This window comes from Dasypus novemcinctus, chromosome 17, assembly GCF_030445035.2.
Source record: "Dasypus novemcinctus isolate mDasNov1 chromosome 17, mDasNov1.1.hap2, whole genome shotgun sequence".
Taxonomy (NCBI): domain Eukaryota; kingdom Metazoa; phylum Chordata; class Mammalia; order Cingulata; family Dasypodidae; genus Dasypus; species Dasypus novemcinctus.
In genome coordinates, this window is record NC_080689.1 from 1,227,702 (window position 1) to 1,250,114 (window position 22,413).

A 22,413-nucleotide genomic window follows, 5' to 3' on the forward strand; every position below is an offset into this window, starting at 1 on the left:
CTGGTTCCTTAGGGCAGAGCATGTCTAATGTACCAGGGTTTTAATGGCAAAGACTCAGCAGAATTAGAGTTTCGGTGTCCCCACTGCCATCATTATCATCCCATATGTCCCCATTCCAATTATCAGGCTTCCATTCCTTGCCAATCAATGCCCTCATTTTAATAGCAGATACCCTGCAAGATTGGAAATTTAGCTTATGTTGTAATTCTGCCACTTGCAAAATGAGACTCTGGGTCTTGTTTTCGGATATCTCAAGTCTGCAACTGCACAAAGTAAGATTTTCTTTCAAGACACACATAGAAACTTTCACGTCCTTCATGTGGCTCTTAAGTAGACAATTTAAAGCCTTGAGCATAACTCTTTCTTTTACAACTGTCCAGCATATTTAGGAACAACCAGCCAAAATCATTATCCTTTTTAATTCCACAAAACTCTATTAAGGTGTCAAACACACAGTCACCCACAGCCTTGCCTCTTATACGCATCTGAGTAGCAATATCCATTGGTGATATTTTGTGTAACTCTATTGCCAACTCACACCACGGACTATTGGTGGCTTCCTGATGACTGAAAAGAGTCATTAGTGACTTTGAATCTAATCAGGTTACAGAACCAATTCCAAAACCCCAGAACCAATTCAGAAATCTCATCTTTAAGATTGTGTTTAACAAGAATGATTCCCAGCACCAAAACTTGTATTCCTCAGGGAAAGAGAACTGTACATAAAAAGTGTAAATATTATGAGATGTAACTGGGGATGGGCAGGTCGAAATTCCTTAGGGCTGGTACAAGATGGGGGTCTGACGAAGGTTCTCTCGGAATGCACCAGGAGGAGCTGGCCAGCCGAAGTAGAGCTAGAAATGCTCTCTTCCAACAGCTGCAATCAGCACTTCCTTTACGGTCTTCAACTGACTGGATGAGACATCTTTCATTGCTGAAGGCAAGCTCCTCAGTTGATTGTAGATGTAATCAGCCACAGATGCAATTAACTTACTGGAGAGTTAAGTCCATGAAATGTCCTCACAGTAATACTCAGGCCAGTGCTTACTTGACCAAACCACTGGGCACCACTACCTGGTCAAGTTGACACATGAACTTAACCATAACATGGACAAAGGACAATTCTCCAAAGAAGATATACAAATGGTCAATAAGCACATGAAAAAATGCTCAACATTATCAGCCATCAGGAAAACGAAAATCAAAACTACAATGAGATTCCACCTCATACCCACTAAAATAGCTATTATTAAGAAAAAAAAACAAAACAAAAAATAGTAAGTCCTGGAGAGGATGCGGAGAAACAGGAACGTAGATTGGTACTGCCGCTGTGGAAAACAATTTGGTCATTCCTCAATAAGTTAAACAAAGAACTACCATATGACCTGGCAATCCTACTTTTAGGATTATACCCAAATTAATTGAAAGCAGAGACTCAAAAAGATATTGTATACCAATGATCATAGCAGTGTTACTCACAATAACCAAAAGGTGGAAGCAATCCAAATGTCCACCTGCATGCAGATTAATGGATTAAACAAAATGTGATCCATCCATACAACAGCACATTACTCAGTCTTAAGAAGGAATGGACTTGATAAGTGCCACTACACTTATGAGCCCTGAAGATACCAAGTTGGGTAAGATGGAAATAAGTCAGACAGAAAGAGACAGATACTGTGTGATTCCACTTACATGAAATAGCAAGAATATGCAAACACATAAAGACAGAAAGGAGACTGCGGTTACTAGGGGAGTGAGGAGAGAATGGAAAGTTGATGCACAATGGGTGCACAGCTTCTGTGTGGGATGACAGGGAAGTTCTGGTAATGCACGGTGGTGAGGGTAGCGCATTACAAATGTAATTAATATCCATTGAATGGTATACCTGGGAGAGGCTGAGATGGGAAAATGTATGCTGCATATATATTGCCACAATAAAAAAAAGAGAGAGAGAGAGACGATGACGCCTAAATGCCAATAAATTAAATCCAATGATTCCTGACTGGATCTAATAATGGAGGAGAAAAGGCCCAAAACTACATTACTAGGATACTGGAATATAGACTGAAACCTTATACCAATGTTAAAATTGTTTAACTTGATAACTGCGCTTAAGGAAATGAATACCAAAATATTATGTATTCAATGAATCTGGTATATACAACCTACATTCAAGAAGTTCAGAAAATGGATGGATAAATAGAAATATGATAGAATGATACAGCATATGTAACAGAATGTTAAAATTGGCAAACTGGGTGTCTGGGAGGGGCATGTGTTGGAATTCTCTGTGTGGGTTTTGCATTTGTTCAACTGTCCTATAAGCTTGAAATTACTTCAAATGAAAAGTTTTAAAAACTTAAAAAAAAATTTTTTTTGGTAGAAATTGACAAGCTGTTACTAAAATTTATATGAAAACACAAAGGGCCTAGAATAGGAAAACATTTTTGAAAAAGAACAAAGTAGGAGGGCTCATTCTCTGAATTCAAAATGTAACAAAGCTGCAAAAGTGATGAGAGTATGGCCGTGGGCATGAGTGTAAGGACAGACATTTCAGTCAAAGAGACGGAGGCCAGGGCCCAGGAACACCCCACAGGTGCTCCACCCACACAGGCAGGCCAACCGATGCTAGAAAGGCGTCAGAGCCACTCTCTGGAGGAAGGAGAATCCTTTACATCGATGACGCTGGAAAAACCACGTGTCAAAAGGAAATCTCAGCTTTACCTCAGATCACAGATTAAACACAAAAGCTAAACCTTTATAGATTATGATCTAGAAGAAACAAAAGGAAAAATCTGTGACCCCATGGTAGGCAAAAATTTCTTTGTACACAAAAAGCACAAGCCACAAAAGAAAAACTGAACTTCATCAAAATGTAAAATTTGTGCTCTTCAAATGACATTAAGAAAATGAACAAGCAAGTAGAAATGGGAGAAAATATACATATTATATATATCTAACAAAGGACTCAGGCCCAGAATATACAAAGAGTATTTCAACTTATTAATGAGAAGAAAAACAACATAATAAAAATGAGCAAACTACTTGAACGGACACTTCACAAAAAAGATACATGGACAACAAGCTCATGGAAAGGTGCTCAACATCAACAGCCAAAAGGGAAATGCAAACGAACACTAAACAAGCTACCACCGTACACCTACAGAACAGCCAGAATTAAGAGACAGCCGAGACAATTCCAAGTTGCCAAGAACACGGAGAAACCGGAACTCTCAAACACTACCGGTGGAGGGGGCAGGTGTCGCTCAGTGGCTGCGTGCCCACTTCTCACGTTCGAGCCCCAGGTTTACTCCCCAGTACCTCCTAAAACCAAACGCAAACAAAACAAACGAGAAGACCAGCTCTCACTGGGGAGAGGGTGCAGCTCAGTGGCTGAGCGCCTGTTTTCCATGTACAAGGTCCTGGATTCAATCCCTGGTACTTCCTTGAAAAAAATAAAATAAATAAATAAAAATACTGATGGGACTTGATACTGGTGTAACTACTCCATAAAACAGTTCAGTGGTTTCTTAAAAAGTTAAACATATATTCCCCATATGACCCAGAGTACTAACCCAAGAGAAATGAAAACTTATGTCTGCACAAAGACTTGTATGACAATGCTTGCAGAAGCTTTATTAATAATAGCCCAAAAAGGAAATAACCTAAAGATGCCTATGAGTAAATAAAAAGAAATAAACCACTGGCACATGCAACAACTTAGATGACTCTCAAACACTTTATTCTGAGTGAAGTAAGTCAGACACAAGAGAGTACATACCATATGATTCCATTTGTTTGAAACTCTACAAAGAACGAATTTATAGGGAAAAAAAGCAGATCAGTGGTTGGCTGGGTCAGGAGGTAGGGGAGGACTGACTGACAAAAAGTAACTAACTTCTAGAATGATCTTGATCAATGGTATATAAATTTTCAAAACTCAACTGTTCACTTAAAACATGTACATTGAACTGAATGTAAGTTTCACCTCAACAGAGTTGGGGGGTGGGATTCCAAATAGGGCCAAGCAGAGAACTGTTCTACAGGCTGTTGACACTGTCAGGCCGTGTGGCCGCACCACCAGCCTGCCAAGGGCACACCCATTTATTCCCACCTGCTTCACTGCCAGCTCCAGACTGCTACTGGCTCTTAATTACAACTGTCCCTTTTTCTTCAACCTAGTCAGAGGGAAATATTTTGATTAAGATAAAAGGGATAAATGCAGGGCTTTGTGACATGCCCAGAGATACTTTAACCCAAGAAGAACCTCACTCTGAATTCAGTAAACACCACTCACCACAAGCTACCTCCACATCTTAACAGCTGGACACTTAAAAGACTGCAGGCACTGCCCCACTCTAGGCTCACCTCCTGTTATTCTCACCACTATCGCAGAGTGGAAAGCACAGCTCAGCACGGCCAGGCTACCCTCTCGAGGCTGGTCAGTCAGTCACAGAGCTTGAACTGAAACTCAGACCAAATTAAGAACCTCCACCATGCGGCCACAGATCAACATCAGAGTCGGCGCTCCTGAGTTTCCAAAATGTACTTTTTCCTTCTTTCTGAAACATACTAGGTTTGTCTCCTACTCTTCTAGAATGTCCCCATTCCCTGACTACCCCAAGCTCCTTGACAGTGGCTCCACATGGCTGTATTTTCAACAGGGTCGCAAAGCACGGGGCTCGCCCACGGGGCTCGGCCAGCAGACGATGGACAAGCAGCCAAGGGACAGTGCACAGCTGGGCCCAGTCCCACCCCTCCTACACCCCGACGTAGAGCCGCCTGCAGTCACCACCCTCCCTCCCTTCATGCCCTGGGTGAACACAGCTCCAGAGTAGGAAGCTCAGGTGGGCACCACCTGCCACGGGCTGCCACGTCAGAGCTACTGTCAGGCTTCAGACCCATCTCCCACCACGCTGGCGCACACTGCCAGCTTTTGCCGGACTGGCCCTCATTCGTCATGCTTTTGCCCCCATCTCCCTCCTGCTGCTCCACTCCTTCTTTAGCTACGTTAACATCACTGTCTTGATTCTAATTTGCTTAGGCTGACCTCAAGAACTACGTATTGGGTTTTTAAAATCAAATTCTGTGCTTCAGTGGCCCAAATTACTTTTCTCTCCACATAACTTTTTTGTCTGCACCATTCTGAGGTTCTTTTAAATTCGGTTTGTCTAGACTTTGAGACATGAATTCATTAAAGTTGCTAGCTGCCAACATATTTTCCTCTCCCTCACTGGGCTTCAGTTTCCTCTTCCCCACAGAGCTGCATCTAAACCACTGCTGCTCTCCCACTGACAGCTGTTCTGTGCTCCTCAGAACCTCCCAAGCAGGTGAACAGGGCACGGGGTGACAGAGAGGGGGCTCGAGAGTCCCAGGAAGCCCATGTGCTCTACACAGAGAACTGCTTTTTATCCCAAGACTTCAACCCTGGCAACACACTTTCTAAGTTATGTTACTGGAAGCAATAAGGGGAGTTAGACAGCAGTGAATATGACCCACTGTAAACCATTAAAAATATTGGGGGGGAGCAGGTGTAGCTCCGTGGTTGAGTGCCTACCTCACAGGTGCGAGGTCCCGGGTTCCATCCCTGGTACCTCCTTAATAAAAGGAAAAAAAAGAAAAAAAAAAAACCGAAAAAGCTTAAGATCTATGACATGGTGTTTCTGGTAGAAGAGGCCTAACGAGCATTTCCACTTTCATGGCTCTAAAGATGTTAATGTGGAAGAATATTTTTAAGTATGCTCTATACACAGAAAATTTTTAAGGCATAAAAGGTTTATCACAATCATGACATTTCATATATCTATAAAAGGAATTTATCTACTTTTAAAATCTGGAATTCAGAGTCAAACTTAATAGAAGTTAAATTCTTTTTTTGCTTAAATCTATTAAACTTTAATCATATTTTAAAGATTTTAAAGATTCATATTCTATTTTCTGAGACGTGATCATAATAATCCATTCTTGCACATAACCAAGCCTTAAGCGAAACAAAGAAAAACTTAAGTGTTAGAACCACTTAAAAATATTTGCTTACTTTATTATAGATTTTTAAAATTAATATTGTTTAGAACAAACTATATTAGTATTATATTAGTTTACTATACTTACCTGAAAACTTGATCTCAGTAGAATTAAACATGGTTTTTCTAAATATCAAAGGTCCTGATTTCTAAAATGAAAAACAAGTATAGAAAGACCTTATTAAAATGTTTTCTCTACTATTTAAAAGTATAGATTCACCAGGAAATACACAGCTCTAACCCTTGCACTTCTTCCCATGACCACAGTGATCACTTTCTGAAGTTGTCTGGCCCACAAGGAGATTTTTCTTTTGAAGTTCTGAATTCATTGACCACATATAAAATCTGGATTTCATATCATTAAAAATATGGATTCCAGCTTCACTTAAAAAAATCGAGGACGGGAACGGACTTTGGCCCAGTGGTTAGGGCGTCCGTCTACCACATGGGAGGTCCGCGGTTCAAGCCCCGGGCCTCCTTGACCCGTGTGGAGCTGGCCCATGTGCAGTGCTGATGCACGCAAGGAGTGCCTGTGCTACACAGGGGTGTCCCCCGCGTAGAGGAGCCCCACGCGCAAGGAGTGCACCCATAAGGAGAGCCGCCCAGCGCGAAGGAGGGAGCAGCCTGCCGAGGAATGGCGCCGCCCACACTTCCCGTGCCGCTGACGACAACAGAAGCGGACAAAGAAACAAGACGCAGCAAAAAGACACAGAAAACAGACAACCGGGGGAGGGGAGGGGAATTAAAAAAAAAAAAAAAAATCGAGGAGGGGAACAGATGTAGCTCAGTGATTGAGCACCTGCTTCCCATGGTCAGGTCCTGGGTTCCATCTCCAGTACCTCCTAAGAAGAAAATCAAGAACTGCCCGTTCTGTGCCCCTGCTGTCACACGGCACCCACCAGCGGGGACCAGAAGGCAGGTGCCCTGCTCCGAGGCAGCGCATGGGTGCCTGCCCTCCTGACCTGAGCGCCTGGTGCCCACAGGCCCTGGAGGTTGAGACCTGCGGCCTCAGGCACCGGGAGCCGCTCCTCCACCCCCTCCTCCATCTCCTAAGACCCAGCACCTCCTGCGGAGCCCCCACCAGCCCCGGGGCCTCTACGTGACCTTCCTGTCACCCCCAGTGTCGGGCGCCCCCCAAGGAAAGGGACTGGGCCCAAAACTCCTTAGCAACACCAACACCAGCCAGGCGAGGCACAGAGCAGGTGGCAATGCCGTGCTTTACCAACACAAGAGCCCTCCTTGACGACGTGGGTCCCCTTCCCGCTTGAAGCACGAGCTGACCAGCCGCAATGGGGCACGAGCCCTCTCCACGAGCGGCTGCCAGGGGCGCTGCCCAGGAGCGCTACGAGGCCCAGGAGCGCAGCCAGGGGCGCAGCCGGGGGCACAGCCAGGCCCAGGGGCGCAGCCAGGCCCGGGGGCGCAGCCAGGCCCAGGGGCGCTGCCAGGGGCGCAGCCAGGCCCAGGGGCGCAGCCAGGCCCGGGGGCGCAGCCAGGCCCAGGGGCGCTGCCAGGGGCGCAGCCAGGCCCAGGGGCGCAGCCAGGCCCAGGGGCGCAGCCAGGCCCAGGGGCGCTGCCAGGCCCAGGGGCGCAGCCAGGCCCAGGGGCGCAGCCAGGGGCGCAGCCAGGGGCGCAGCCAGGGGCGCAGCCAGGCCCAGGGGCGCAGCCAGGGGCGCAGCCAGGCCCAGGGGCGCAGCCAGGGGCGCTGCCAGGGGCGCAGCCAGGGGCGCAGCCAGGCCCAGGGGCGCAGCCAGGCCCAGGGGCGCAGCCAGGGGCGCAGCCAGGCCCAGGGGCGCAGCCAGGCCCAGGGGCGCAGCCAGGCCCGGGGGCGCAGCCGGGGGCGCAGCCAGGCCCAGGGGCGCAGCCAGGCCCGGGGGCGCAGCCGGGGGCGCAGCCAGGCCCAGGGGCGCAGCCAGGCCCAGGGGCGCAGCCGGGGGCGCAGCCAGGGGCGCAGCCAGGCCCAGGGGCGCTGCCAGGGGCGCAGCCAGGCCCAGGGGCGCAGCCAGGCCCAGGGGCGCAGCCAGGCCCAGGGGCGCAGCCAGGGGCGCAGCCAGGCCCAGGGGCGCAGCCAGGGGCGCAGCCAGGCCCAGGGGCGCTGCCAGGGGCGCAGCCAGGGGCGCAGCCAGGCCCAGGGGCGCAGCCGGGGGCGCAGCCAGGCCCAGGGGCGCAGCCAGGCCCGGGGGCGCAGCCGGGGGCGCAGCCAGGCCCAGGGGCGCAGCCAGGCCCAGGGGCGCAGCCAGGGGCGCAGCCAGGCCCAGGGGCGCAGCCGGGGGCGCAGCCGGGGGCGCAGCCAGGCCCAGGGGCGCAGCCGGGGGCGCAGCCAGGCCCAGGGGCGCTGCCAGGGGCGCAGCCAGGCCCAGGGGCGCAGCCAGGCCCAGGGGCGCAGCCAGGGGCGCAGCCAGGCCCAGGGGCGCAGCCAGGGGCGCAGCCAGGCCCAGGGGCGCAGCCAGGGGCGCAGCCAGGCCCAGGGGCGCAGCCAGGCCCAGGGGCGCAGCCGGGGGCGCAGCCAGGGGCGCAGCCAGGCCCAGGGGCGCTGCCAGGGGCGCAGCCAGGCCCAGGGGCGCAGCCAGGCCCGGGGGCGCAGCCGGGGGCGCAGCCAGGCCCAGGGGCGCAGCCAGGCCCGGGGGCGCAGCCGGGGGCGCAGCCAGGCCCAGGGGCGCAGCCAGGCCCAGGGGCGCAGCCAGGGGCGCAGCCAGGCCCAGGGGCGCAGCCGGGGGCGCAGCCGGGGGCGCAGCCAGGCCCAGGGGCGCAGCCAGGGGCGCAGCCAGGCCCAGGGGCGCTGCCAGGGGCGCAGCCAGGCCCAGGGGCGCAGCCAGGCCCAGGGGCGCAGCCGGGGGCGCAGCCGGGGGCGCAGCCAGGGGCGCAGCCAGGCCCAGGGGCGCTGCCAGGGGCGCAGCCAGGCCCAGGGGCGCAGCCGGGGGCGCAGCCAGGGGCGCAGCCAGGCCCAGGGGCGCTGCCAGGGGCGCAGCCAGGCCCAGGGGCGCAGCCAGGCCCAGGGGCGCAGCCAGGCCCAGGGGCGCAGCCAGGGGCGCAGCCAGGCCCAGGGGCGCAGCCAGGCCCAGGGGCGCAGCCGGGGGCGCAGCCAGGGGCGCAGCCAGGCCCAGGGGCGCTGCCAGGGGCGCAGCCAGGCCCAGGGGCGCAGCCAGGCCCGGGGGCGCAGCCGGGGGCGCAGCCAGGCCCAGGGGCGCAGCCAGGCCCGGGGGCGCAGCCGGGGGCGCAGCCAGGCCCAGGGGCGCAGCCAGGCCCAGGGGCGCAGCCAGGGGCGCAGCCAGGCCCAGGGGCGCAGCCGGGGGCGCAGCCGGGGGCGCAGCCAGGCCCAGGGGCGCAGCCGGGGGCGCAGCCAGGGGCGCAGCCAGGCCCAGGGGCGCTGCCAGGGGCGCAGCCAGGCCCAGGGGCGCAGCCAGGCCCAGGGGCGCAGCCGGGGGCGCAGCCGGGGGCGCAGCCAGGCCCAGGGGCGCAGCCAGGGGCGCAGCCGGGGGCGCAGCCAGGCCCAGGGGCGCAGCCAGGCCCAGGGGCGCAGCCAGGGGCGCAGCCGGGGGCGCAGCCAGGCCCAGGGGCGCAGCCGGGGGCGCTGCCAGGGGCGCAGCCAGGCCCGGGGGCGCAGCCGGGGGCGCAGCCAGGCCCTGCAGCAGGGCAGCCCGGATCGCCCGACCTCTGGAGCATCGCACCTGGCGAGCCTCGCAGCCGCGGGGAGGCGGCTGACCCTGCGCCGGGGGTGGCCGGGGTCTCGGCGGTTAGAGGGGTCTTAACCGTTTTTGTTCCACAGACCCCTTTGCCAGGCAGTGAAACCAACATCCCCGTAATTTACTCATTCGTTTCTTCACAAGGGAAGGAAAGGCGAGGTGTCGACACGGAGGCAATGAAGGCGTAAGGCGACCTTCCCAGCCAGGCTCAGGGCCCCCGGGTGACCCCGTCCGCGGCCCGAGGCGCAGGCCCCCGGGTGACCCCGTCCGCGGCCCGAGGCGCAGGCCCCCGGGTGACCCCGTCCGCGGCCCGAGGCGCAGGCCCCCGGGTGACGGACGCTGGGCGCGGCTGGCGAGCTTGGCTGCCCACTCTGGGCGGAGCCCAGTGAGGCCGCCCGGCCCGCAGGCCCCCGGGGCGCCCACCGCAGCCCAGGACGCCGGGGCGCCGCGGGGCGTGGGCCGCGCCCGCTCTCGGGGGGAGGACGCCCGCGCGTCGGTTCCCTCCTCGGAGCGCGGACGAGGCCCCAGCGCAGCCCCGCGGGCGCCCCCGCCCCGCCCCGCGCCCACACCCAGCCCGCCGCGGAGGCCCGAGGCTCACGGGGGCCGAGCGCGCCAGGGCGGCGGGGGGCGGGGCCGGAGAGGGGGCGTGGGGAGGGGGGAGGGCCTGGGGGAGGGGAGGGGGGAAGGGCCGGGAGGGAGGGGGAGGGGAGGGGGGAAGGGGAGGGGGGGAGGGGAGGGGAGGGAAGGGGGGAGGGGAGGGGCGCGTGCTGCGGCGCCGGGCGGGGGCGCTGCGCGGCCGGGGCGCCACTTACGTCGCTGGCGGTCGCGGCCCAGAGCCCGGGCTCGGGGAGGGCGCCCACGGCGGCGGGGACCCAGCACAGCAGGCTGAGGGCTGCGCGCAGCGCCGGCGCCCAGGCGACGGCCATCTTGACGCCACAGCACCTGACGCTGCGCGACGCCGCCCCGCCCGGAGCACCGCACCTGGGACGGAGACGACGCGGAGGCCAGGAGATGGCGCGGGGCGGGGCCGAGAGAGGGGGCGGGGCCGGGGACGGGGCCTGACGAGGGCAGGGCCAAGTCGCGGCGGGGCGGGGCGCGGGGCGGGGCGCGGGCGCGGGGCGCGGGCGCGGGGCGCGGGCGCGGGGCGCGGGCGCGGGGCGCGGGCGCGGGGCGCGGGCGCGGGGCGCGGGCGTGGCGGGGGGCGGGGCGCGGGCGGGGCGGGGGGCGGGGCGCGGGCGGGGCCGGGGCGGGGCGCGGGCGCGGGCGTGGCGGGGGGCGGGGCGCGGGCGGGGCCGGGGCGCGGGCGTGGCGGGGGGCGGGGCGCGGGCGGGGCCGGGCCGGGGCGGGGCCGGGGCGGGGCCTCCTCCGTGGTGCCCCCTGCGACCGCCGCCTGCGCCCCTGGGCTCTGGGGCGTGTCTCGCGCCCCGGGCGGAGCCCCTCGGGCCTGGGAAAGCAGCGGCTGCCTGAAGTCGGGCGCGAGGCTGGGCGGCGGCGCGGCGCCGGCGGGCGGGAGTCTGGGCCGGTCGGGACGCCCGCGCTCGGCGGAGGGGAAGGGGCGGCGCGGCCCGGGACCAGCGCCGCCGAGAGCACGCCAGCGCCCCGGCCGCAGCGCCCGGCGCGGGCCGCAGCGAGCCCCGGGCTCCGGTTCCGAGGCCGACTGCTGTTGCTGCGGAGGCGAGCACGAGCTCGCAGGCGCTCAGCGGAGCGCGCGGGTCCTCCCAGGCACGCTGGAGGGATCCTACGGACAAGGAAATGGGCGGAGCCCGGGCAACCGCCTGGAGGTGGCGCGTGGTGGCAGATACCAATAGGAACTCACGGTTTTTAAGTTTTAATTTTTATTGTGGTAGCATATACAACACAAAATTTCCCATTTTAACCACGTGCATTCACAGTATTGTGCCACCAATACCACCAGCCATTGCCAAAACCTCAGCCCCCAGATAGAAACGCCACGTTTTCCCGCCCTGCCGCCCCAGGCCCCGACGACCGAGAATCTGCTTTCCGTGTCTATGTACTTGCTCATTCTAGGCACTTCGTTCATGTGAAAACGTACAGCATTTGTCTATTTCACTCAACGTGATGTCTCCAGGATTGCTCCGTGTAGTTGTATGGGTCGTGTAAGGAAAGGGTTAAATTTAATTTTCACATATAGATGAAGCCAGTTCTGCAGTTGAAGGAGTGAGGGAAGGGGTTCTAGCAGCTTTGGTGCCAAGAATTTGAAAAGTGGCCCCAAAGCTAGGGTGGCCAGTAGTGAAAGGGGCAATGAATTTGAAAAGTGGCTCCAGGAGTGAAAATGACGCTGAGCCCGCCCAGCTCCCCAAAATGTAAGGAACGCTGGTGACTCAGAGCAGAAACTGAGTAGCTTAGATGTCGTGGGTAAGCTGTAGCCCCTGAGTACCCAGTCCCTGGGGAACAGAGGAGGGCCCTGCATGTCAGGCTTAGGGTGTAAAGGTCACTGTTTCTTTTGTTTGGCATGCTGGCCATTTTATCCAGGTCAAGTGCCCATTCTTGCAAGACCGTTAATAAAATTTTCTCCTCCACAATTGGGTGAGGTTTTGTTCTCTTAGAGGTGCAGCTTTCTTTCTAACAACTTTGGGGACTCATCTGGGATCCTGAGCTTCCGAGGGGGACGCCCAGGGTGGGTGAGGGGAAGGTGCACCCTGCTGGCTGAGGATCTTGGTCTCCATCGTTGGGAGCCCACCTTTGACAGCTGGAAGGACCTGAGACAAGACATTTAGATCTGCCAACTGTGGACAAGAAAAGGGGAAGGAAAAACCTGCCTCTCATTGACCAGACAACCCTGTGCACAGGCCAAGATAAGAAAAGGGACTTTGAAGTATTGCCCTGGTGGGGGGGGAGTTTTGATGAGTCTGGGCTTGAAAGAAACCCAGACAAGACTCAGAATGGGGAGTAGAGGCAGGTGGTGGACCGGGGAGGGGGTATCTGTAAGATGCCCCAGGGACATTCCTCCAGATAGTCCATTAGGGAGGATGTTGGAACATCAGACTGATAATGATCAGAAGAGGGAAAAGGGAATGACCACCTGATATACTCTGGCCAAGATAGGGGGCAGATGAGTACTGGCTCCATGCCAATCTTGCTTTCATAATTCTTTTTGTGTTTGTCTGTTTGTTCAGTGTATGTTTTAATACCTCTGGGTGGTAATATTAAATTGACAATGAAAATTCTTAAAAGAGCTCTATTCAAATGACTAAAAATCAAAGAACAACTTATATTAATAAATAAAGTCTGAAAATCTTTGAAATGCCTAAATCAAGATGAATAGTTTATTCTTTTTTCACAGAACAGAATGAAAGATATGAGACTTAAGTAGATATAGAAAGATATAAAAGGTTTGTGGGAGTGCTAACTAGAATTTGATAAGTTTTCCCCTAAGATACAATAGTTGGTTTTCATAAAATCAGAATGGAAGTATGTAGGACATAACTTGAATGCATATGGCAAGTTGTAGAAGGTAGCATTAAGGGAATGTGTTTTGTGAAGGCAGAATTTGTTTTGAGATGAAGCAACTGTTGTCTATGTGGTTATGGTTAGTTACAAGAAGTTTGTAGAAGCAATGTTTAAACCAAAATATTTGAACAGCTAATTCCCGTAAGTCATTATTAAACAGAAACTGAATTGATTTTAATAACAAGTGGTTTCATAACTGGAAAAACTGTCAGAGGCCACCTCAATCTGCATATTAAAGTGGTGGTAAAGGAAGACAATCTTTTGTTGTTGTTGCTGTGTCAGCTCTCCATGTGGGCGGCGCCATTCTTAGGCAGGCTGCACTTTCTTTCGCGCTGGGCGGCTCTCCCTACGGGGTGCACTCCTTGCGCGTGGGGCTCCCCTATGCGGGGGACACCCCTGCGTGGTGCGGCACTCCTGCGCACATCAGCATTGCGCATGGGCCAGCTCCACACGGGTCAAGGAGGCCCGGGGTTTGAACCGCGGACCTCCCATGTAGTAGACGAATGCCCTAGCCACTGGGCCAAGTCCACTTCCCAAGAAAGACAATCTTGATTCCATTGGGCATCTGTATTGCTGAAGTAAAATACTTGTTAATTAATGTCATCATGGTGAAGGTGTAGAAGTAAAAAGCTCCATGGTGCTGAAGGATGCTGGGTACCAGGCTGGTGGAATATTGGAGCCTACCTTCCTAGCTTCTCTCTAGGGTCAGCGGTGCTGCAGCGTGCTGGCTGTGTGAAGGACACACTAAGTGGAGCAGTGATCACCAGAGTGCTGTGAGTAGAACTTAAACACATTTGGCATTACGGCCTGCTCTCATGTAGAGACAACTTGTATGATGTTGCAAACGTGGACCTTAAATCTATTAATTGCAACTCAAAAAGAAACTTATGCATTCATTAGTGCATTGATTGGTATTAAGTACTGTATTTGTATCTCTCCTATTCTAGATATATGCTTGATGATTATGGTCATATCTTTTCTAGATCATATGCAGGGGGATATTGAACATGTTAAAATGTCCTGGAACACTTCACTTTCTAAGTAGTTAATGAACATGCTTAATCCAAGTCTCCCTCCTAGCCCTTATTCCAAAACCTGTCCCACTCATATCCTGGGGAGGACTGGCAAAGCCACATGCCATCCTGCCAGGGCTAAGCATTTTCCCACCAGGAAAGAAACAGTAGAAGAGGTGACTGGGATCCACTTCAGCTTTACCCCGTCAAGATAGTCTATGGGTAATCTTCCCGCGCCCAGGACCTGGAAACCAACATCTGATGAAAACCTACAAAATAAAGCCCATCAACTTTGAGAAGATGCAGCCTTTAGGCACCTGGCCTTTTCTACTTTTGTGGCCCAGTATCCTTTCTGTGAACTCTATATCCTCAAAATTCTAATTAAGTTTATTTCTTCCATCTTAGCCATACAGGGATTTCCTCCAGTTTCATCCAGGTGCCATAGTCATCTTCCTCCAACCATGATAGAATAGCAGGAGGGTTTTACACCTTGTCAGGAAGGCCTCCTGCCTCGACCCAGCAGGAAGCAGTTACAGAAAATGACCCTCATCCTTCAGCACCCCTTTAAGAATGAGGGTGGAGCTCTCAGGGAGATAGAGGCTTCGGAGGGGCTCAGACGGGCACTGGTGCATCCCCTGTTCTAGCCCTCCCTTCCTTGAGAAACATTTCCACCCTGTGTTACAGTAGATAAAGGGACAGCCTTGGGGTTCTGACCCAAATCTGGGGAGGTCAAAGGAGACCTGTCGCCTTCCTTTCCAAGATTTTGGATCCTGTCCCCAGGGGATGGCCAGGGTGCGTTCAGGCTGTGGCGGCAGCCGCTCTCCTGGTAGGAGAGAGCAGGAAGCTGACTTCCGGAGGAGCCTTAGTCGTTAGCCCCCCTCATCAGGTCAGGACGATTCTGTCTCAGAAAGTAGGAAGGTGGCTGACCGATTGCTGAATTCTGAAGTATGAGGCTATCGTAATGGAAAAATACAAGTTGGAATTGACAACAGACCATGGGCTAAGCCGGGCCTCCTTCCTTTGCAGGGATCTGACCAAACGGGGGGTCCTGAGCATGACGGTCGAGACCAGACTGAGGGAGGCGGACAGGATGGCGTCCGAGAGGGGCACCCGCTCATCTTCCTGCAGAAACTGGCTGAGTGGGGACAGAATCCTGCCTGAGCTGGCGGTTTTGGGAACCTGCAGAGCAGGGGGTGTCTGGACGTTGATCTGGAGAGACTGTGACAAGGCAGTGCTCGCTCAAGGTGAAGCCGCAGGGTTCTGACACTGAAGCCAGAAGCTGTGGGGAGGCAAACCCTTCCCCGAGGGCTGAGGGCGCAGCGTTCCCAGAGCACGCGCTTGTGTGCGTCCCCGCGCCCGTGCTCCCTGACCCTCGCATCCCCTGAACACCGCATTCCCTAGAACCCACACTCCCCAGGCCCGCGCTCCCCAGGCCCACGCTCCCCAGGCCTGCGCTGCCCGAGCCCAGCACTCCCCCAAGGCCAGCCTTCCCCTGGTCCCCTGGTTCTCTTGGGAGAACACTGGGAGGGGGAGGGTGGTGGTGAGGGGTTCACTGTGGGAGCCCTCGCACAGCCTAACTGCTGCCCGGGAGAGAAGGAGGGGAGGAGGGGAGGGGGGGAGGCCAGACTCCGAGCAGCTCTTCCATTACAAAGAGGACTCCTTGCTTGAAGCCTTGTCTGGTCTTTTTTGTTGGCTTGTTTTCTTGTTTTTCCTTCCTCTTTATCCCCCATGCCTCCCCTTTCCCCTTTTTCTTCCTTCTTTTTTTCTATTAGGTGCAGCAGGCACTGTTTCTTGTTTGCTGTGCTTCTTCATCCTTGATTTCCTCTCTTCTGTGTGTACTGATTTTGGCTACCAATGCTATCCCCTTTCCTTCACATCTTTAGATCCTCCATCATTTATTGTTTCTTTTACATTCCACCTCTCTTTGTTTGGCCCCCCATTTTTTCTGACTTTTTATTTATAACACCTCTATTCTGTTTTCTTTTATTCACTCTTTATGTTATTGTCCTTTTTTCATCTTTCCCTCTCTCCTGACCACACTGGCCTTTTAACTCATACTATATTCTTCCCCATAATCAGTTTACCGTCCCATTGTAGATACTCCACTTTTTACTGTTATAACTCTACACGGCTTACGTGAGCTTAATATCCATTCTCCTAGGTCTCACGTGGTTCCTCTGCTAATAGTTACTATCAATACTACTATCATACTTTTTCTTTTCTTACCACTTTTGCTTTCCCTGGCCCTAATATTTTCCTTCAAGGGAACTTAGACAACAACAAAGAAATAGAATAAGAAGAAGTGTCAAAGAGAAATTTACACACACAAAACAACACCTAAGTAAACCCTGAGACCAGACCTGATTACACACCGAGTCCCATCTGACCTCGGGGACCTTTCCCTGCACTTGGGGGAAAATTACTCCTAGACGGGTCCTCCAGGGTCCTAGAAGGAAGGAGGACAATGGCTATGCAATTGAGGATGGACTAATTCGTGAGGTGAAAGAAGCTGGCCGATTGCCAAGCTGGTCAGCTCAATCTTGTGAATTGTATGCATTAAATTAAGCCCTCAAATTATTAGAGGAAAAGGATGGTACAGTCTACACTGGCTCAAAGTATGCCTTTGGGGTAGTCCACACCTTTGGAAAAATTTGGTAAGAGAGGGGACTGATTAACAGCAAAGGAAAAGCACGGGGAATTAATAAGCAGGTATTTGCCAGTCTACTCTTAACAGGAAATTATCAGTGGTGCGTGTAAATGGACACCAGAAAGGTCATACGTCTGAAGCAAAGGGCAGTCGTTTAGCAGATGAAGAGCTAGGAAGCCTCCCTTAGCTCCCCTTTGAAGCTGATGATCCTGAAACCCTCCATTCCCGAAGAGTTCGGGGTTCCCACATTTTCTGAAAAGGAGGTGAAGGAGCTGCAGCAGTTAGGAGTGACCCTGGATGATCAAGGGAGGCGGCTCCTTCCGGATGGCAGGCAAATGTTGAATAAACAAGTGATGAGCGAGGTACTAGCAGTCTTACACCAAGGGAGTCATGGGGGGTACAGGCCAGGTCTGATCTAGTTCTTAAGTATTTTGGATGTGTGGGCCTTTACACTGTAGCTAAACAAATAAGTGAACAATGTATAATTTGCCAAAAGGTCAATAGAAAAATATTTTTAATTTTTTAAAAATTTTATTTATTTCTCTCCCATTCCCTCCACCTGTTCCCCCCATCCCATTGTCTGCTTTCTGTGTCCATTCGCTGTGTGTTCTTCTGTGTCCACTTGCATTCTTGTCAGCAGCACTGGGGATCTGTGTCTCTTTTTGCTGCATCATCTTGCTATGTCAGCTCTCCATGTGTGTGGCACCACTCCTGGGCAGGCTGCGCTTTTTCGTGTGGGGTGGCTCTCCTTGCAGGGCACACTCCTTGCGTGTGGGGCTCCCCTATGTGGGGGACACACCTGCATGGCACGGCACTCCTTGTGCACATCAGCACTGCACATGGGCCAGCTCACCACACGGGTCAGGAGGCCCGGGGTTTGAACCCTGGACCTCCCCTGTGGTAGGCAGATGTTCTATCTGTTGAGCCACATCTGCTTCCCAGGATAGTCTTAAGGAAGCAAGAACAAGGGGGACAGGAGCAGGGCCTCAGGCCATTCCAGAGTGTTCAGGTTACACTGAAATGCCCCCAGTGGGTCGGCTAAAGTATGTTCTGATTATTGTAGATCATCTAACAGGATGGGTGGAGGCATATCTTCTAGCCTCAGCTACAGCATCAGGAACTTCTAAAATTATCCTTGAACAAATCATACCTCGTTATGGGCTAGTGGAAAATACAGACTCAGACAATGGTGCCACTTTCCCTCCCGTGTACTCCAGAATGTCATGTGAAGCCTGGGTGTCACATGGAGCTTCCATACACCTTGGCACAGCAGTCTTCAGGGAGGGTGGAGAGAAAGAGTCAGACTTTAAAGAAGCATCTTTCTAAGTTGGTTTTAGAAACAAAGTTACCCTGCATTAAGTGCTTACCCTTAGCCCTACTGAGGATTAAAACTGTCCCCAGGCAAAAGCTGGGAATCTCCCCTTATGAAATGCTTTTTGGTTTGCCTTTTCCTAGGAGGACTGGAGACCTCCCTTCCCTAGAGTTAGAGGATCTCTTCCATAAGAATCACATACTGGCTTTGTCCTCTACTTTGTGATCCCTCAAGCATCATGGTTTGCTGGCCCAGACCCCGCCTCTTGAATTCACCAGCCATCAACACTGACCCAGCAGGTGGGTCCTAATCAAGCTGTGGAAGGAGTCCAACCTTCAGCCAACCTGAGAAGGACCCTATTCGAGTTTTGCTGACAACTGAAACTGCAGTTCAGACAGCAGGAAGAGGCTGGACCCACTACACCAGAGTAAAGGGACCAGTGCCTGAACTGCACGATGAGTACCCAACAACCCCGTCCAAGTCCTGGGAAATAACTCCAACTCCAGATCCCTTAAGGATCCCTCTGGGAAGGCAGTAGTTGGGAGGGCATGTCGGAAAGGGGAAGGCACTGGACAGACTCTGTACCATTGAACTTTGCAGGAAGACATCCCTCCACTTAGAGGGAAGACCATTATCTACATCCACCTTGTCTAGTGCTTAAGAGACGAGCAGATGAAGGAGTCAATGTTCCTGAAAATGAGAATAATTATACTGACTGTGATGTTTCAGATTCAGGTCATGACAAGCCCCGTTAAAATGATGGTAAATGTAACCAAAGGCCTCGAGTCTCCAACTGTGCAGTTGGACACCTGCCAGGTGATAAAACATGGGGATTTAGGACCTCAGTGGTGGCTGAGTGGGCAAAATAAATATCTATGCCCGGAGTCACCGAGAGGTTATCTCAACCTCCCCCCATCTCATTGGAGTCTTGTGTGGTGGACCACTGAGGACAAGGGGTGGACCTCCGGGAATGGACGAGGCTGTACTCACTTGAGACCATTAGAGAACAAGGCAGCCTTTTATAAAGGTAAAACCCACCAGACTGCAAAAACCTCCAGTGTAACCCGGTAGTAATAACCAGTAGAAAGGCAGACAGATTCAGCAATAACAACGCTTATTCTTCCCCTGACAGAGTCTATGGGGTGGGGCTGGACATTACAGGTAAAGACCCTCTGGGGAGGTTCTGTATTCGAGTCCTTCCTCCCCTGTGGCTATGATGTCAACAGTGCTCCCTCGAGCTCACCCTTCAGAGATGCCAAGGGAAAACCCTCCAAAGGCCAGTGCCCCGATGCAGAATGACCCCAAAGCAGTCAGGACACTTAAGGCAGAGGATTTAAAGCAGAACAAAGAAATAGAGACAGGATATGGGGAGTCAAATGCCTGGGTAGAATGGATAAAATATACAGTGAGAGTCTGAACAAAGGCAACTGTCATGCTTGTGCCACAGGCCGGCCTGTGCCCTTTCCACTCGGTGTGGGAGAGCACGCAAGGGGGTTGAAGTGCATGGTGCTCCTCTCCCAGAGTGCTGCTCCTGGTGGAAATTGTAGTGCCTTGTCCTCTGCCTTCCCTCCTGTTAAAGAGGGAAACATCAAAGCCATGCTGGCTCCCTGCCTTGGCCCTGTGTACGCGAGTATGGAACGCGAGTGAGGGTAGTACAGGCAACTTCTCCAATCTGGCCATACCCTGAGCAGACCTTTGGAGGTACTGAGGAAGGGCGTCCTCCGATCAGTGTTACCTGAGAAGGGGGGAGGAGCCTGTGCTCTGGTTCAATTAGCCATCCCTTTTACCCTGGCATTTGAGAAAGAGGAAGAAACACAAACCCAGGGAAAGAGAAATGAAAGAAGCTTACTTGGTTCCTTTGAAAACTGAATTTATCTAGATAGGAGTTCCCTGGGGAGTCCCTAATGAATTCAAAGCTAGAAATCAGATAGCTGCAGGATTTGAGTCATTCTTGTTCTGGTGGGTCACTGTTAACAAAAATGTGGATTGGATAACTCTACATACTATCATCAACAAAGATTTATCAATTACACAGTTAAGGGAATAGCAGAACAGTTGGATGCTACTAGCTGAATGGCCTGGGAAAATAGGACAGCCCTAGACATGACGCCAGCAGAAAAAGGAGGTGTCTGTGTTATGACTGGAGGTAGTTGCTGTACCTTCACCCCCAATAATATGGCCCCAGATGGAACTATCACCAAGGCTTTGCAAGGCTTAACAGCCTTATCTGAAGTGTTAGCAGAAAATTCTGGCATTGACAACCCACTCACAGGATGGTTGGGGCTGGGGTGGAAAATGGAAAGGGTGGCCCTGTCTGTGCTGACCTCCCTTACCACCGTGGCTGGGCTACTCACAGCAGCTGGATGCTGCATGATCCCATGTGCCTGAGTGTACGCTTGGAAACTCATTGAAATGGCCCTAATCAAACAGATGCCCATGCAGTGCAAGCAAAACCACTTGTACCCCCTTAAAGAGGAGGGTCTCTATGAAGAATGTGAGGAAGCTCTTAGCAGATTTGAGAAACTAAATTGTGAAAACTAAAAAGAGTATGAAAGAAAGAGGGAGATGTGTAAGGAAAGGGTTAAATTTAATTTTCACAAAGGGGAAGTGGGAGCCAGCTCTGTAGTTGGAGGAGGGAGGGAAAGGGGTCCTAGCGGCTTTGGTGCCAAGAATTTGAAAAGTGGGACCAAAGCGAGGGGGGGCCCAGTACGGAAAGTGGCACCCAGCCCGCCCAGCCCGCCGGGATGTAGGAAACTGGAGTGGCCACTCAGATGGGAACCGGTAAGAGACTTAGACCTCTCGGACAGGCTGTAACCCCTGAAGGAACCAATCAAGGAGAACAGGGGAGGGGTCTGTGTGTTAGGTTTAGGGTATAAGTGTCACTGTTTCTTGTTGTCTGGCGCACCGGCCATTTTGTCCAGGTCACACACCCACTCTTGCAAGATCGTGAATAAAATTTTCCCCTCCACAATCAGGTGAGTTTTGTTCTCTTACAGGTGCATCTTTCTTTCTAACAGGTCAGAACGTCATTCTTTTTTACGACTGAATAATATTCCATTGTGTATGTACTTACTACCTATTGTTGGTCCATTCATTTCTTGATGGACACTTGGGCTTTTTCCCTCTTTCAGCAATTATGAATGATGCTGCTGTGAAATGAACACTGGTGTGCAGATACCTGTTTGTGTCCTTGCTTTCAATTCTTTTGGTTACATGCCTGGAAGTGGGATTGCCAGGCCTTATGGTAAATTCTATTCATAAGTTTCCGAGGAAACACCGAACTGTTTTCATGGTGGGTGCCCCGTTTCACACTCCCACCAGCAATGCAACAGGGTTCCTATTTGTCTACCTTCTCACCAACACTTATTTTCCATTTTAAAAATAATAAACACCCGCCTAGGTGTGGAGTGGTATTTCACTGTGATTTTCATTTGAATTTCCCTGATAGCTAATAATGCTGAGCTTCTTGTGTGTTTTCTGTTCTTTTGTAGCTCTTTTCTGGAGAAATGTCTATTTGAGTCCTTTACCCAGTTTTAATTGGGTTATTTATCTTTTTGTTGTTCTTTAAATATTCTTCCTACTAAACCTTTTTTGGATTGAGGATCTCCACGTATTTCCTCCCCCTCTGTAGATTGTCACTACACTTTCTTAATGATGCCCTTTGATGCATAAAAGTCTTAATTGTTGAAATCCAATTTATATATGTTTTTCTTTTCTTGCTTGTGCTTTTGGTGTTATTCTAAGAAACCATTGCCTCATACAAGGTCCTGAAAATTTTTCCCCTGTGTTTTCTACTATGAATTTTATGGTTTTAGCACTAATATTTAGGTCATAAGTCCATGCTGAGTTCATTTTTTTTACATGCTGTGAGGTGCAGGTCCTGTTCATTCTTTTGCATGTGGATATCCAGTTTTCCTAACACCATTTGTTAAAGAGCCTGTTCTTTCCACATGGATTGTACTTGGCATCCCTGCTGAAAATCAACTGACCGTAGATGTGTAGGATTATTTCTGAACTCTCAATTCCATTCCATTGGTGAACTCATGTTTTTAATATAGAATTGTAGATGTAATGTAAAACTGTAATAAATAGTTGTAGATGTATATGTGCATTTATTTGTAATTCTTTGCTCTGATCACCAAGAGGTCCTAGAAGCAGTGACACCCCACTAACAATAAGCACATCTAGAAATAGATCTTGGTTTATAAATATCATTCTTCACTAAAATAAGCCAGGGTTCCTTGGAGAAATGGCAGATTCCAAC

The 22,413-nt window shown here is 52.5% G+C and overlaps 1 protein-coding gene and 1 long non-coding RNA gene across 5 annotated transcripts in view; one reads left to right on the top strand and one right to left on the bottom strand.

Annotated features, from left to right (window-relative positions):
- The window catches only part of TMEM87B (transmembrane protein 87B), an 83,035-nt gene extending 72,287 nt beyond the window's left edge, over nt 1-10,748 (bottom strand). For all 4 annotated transcript variants that reach the window (XR_011646058.1, XR_011646059.1, XM_058278070.1 and 1 more), the window contains exons 1-2: nt 10,519-10,748; nt 6,115-6,175 (exon numbers count right to left, since the gene is read on the bottom strand). Coding sequence is in view for 2 of the 4 variants with exons in the window: in XM_058278070.1 (XP_058134053.1) it covers nt 6,115-6,175; nt 10,519-10,632 (175 nt within the window). In the remaining 2 variants the exon portion in view is untranslated. The remainder of the gene's footprint in view (nt 1-6,114; nt 6,176-10,518) is intronic.
- A 397-nt stretch (nt 10,749-11,145) lies between these two features.
- On the top strand, nt 11,146-22,252 carry LOC111764108 (uncharacterized). The gene is made up of 3 exons (XR_002796795.3): nt 11,146-13,950; nt 15,217-15,434; nt 18,293-22,252. It is a non-coding gene; the product is annotated as an uncharacterized lncRNA (long non-coding RNA).
- Nucleotides 22,253-22,413: the final 161 nt, after the last annotated feature.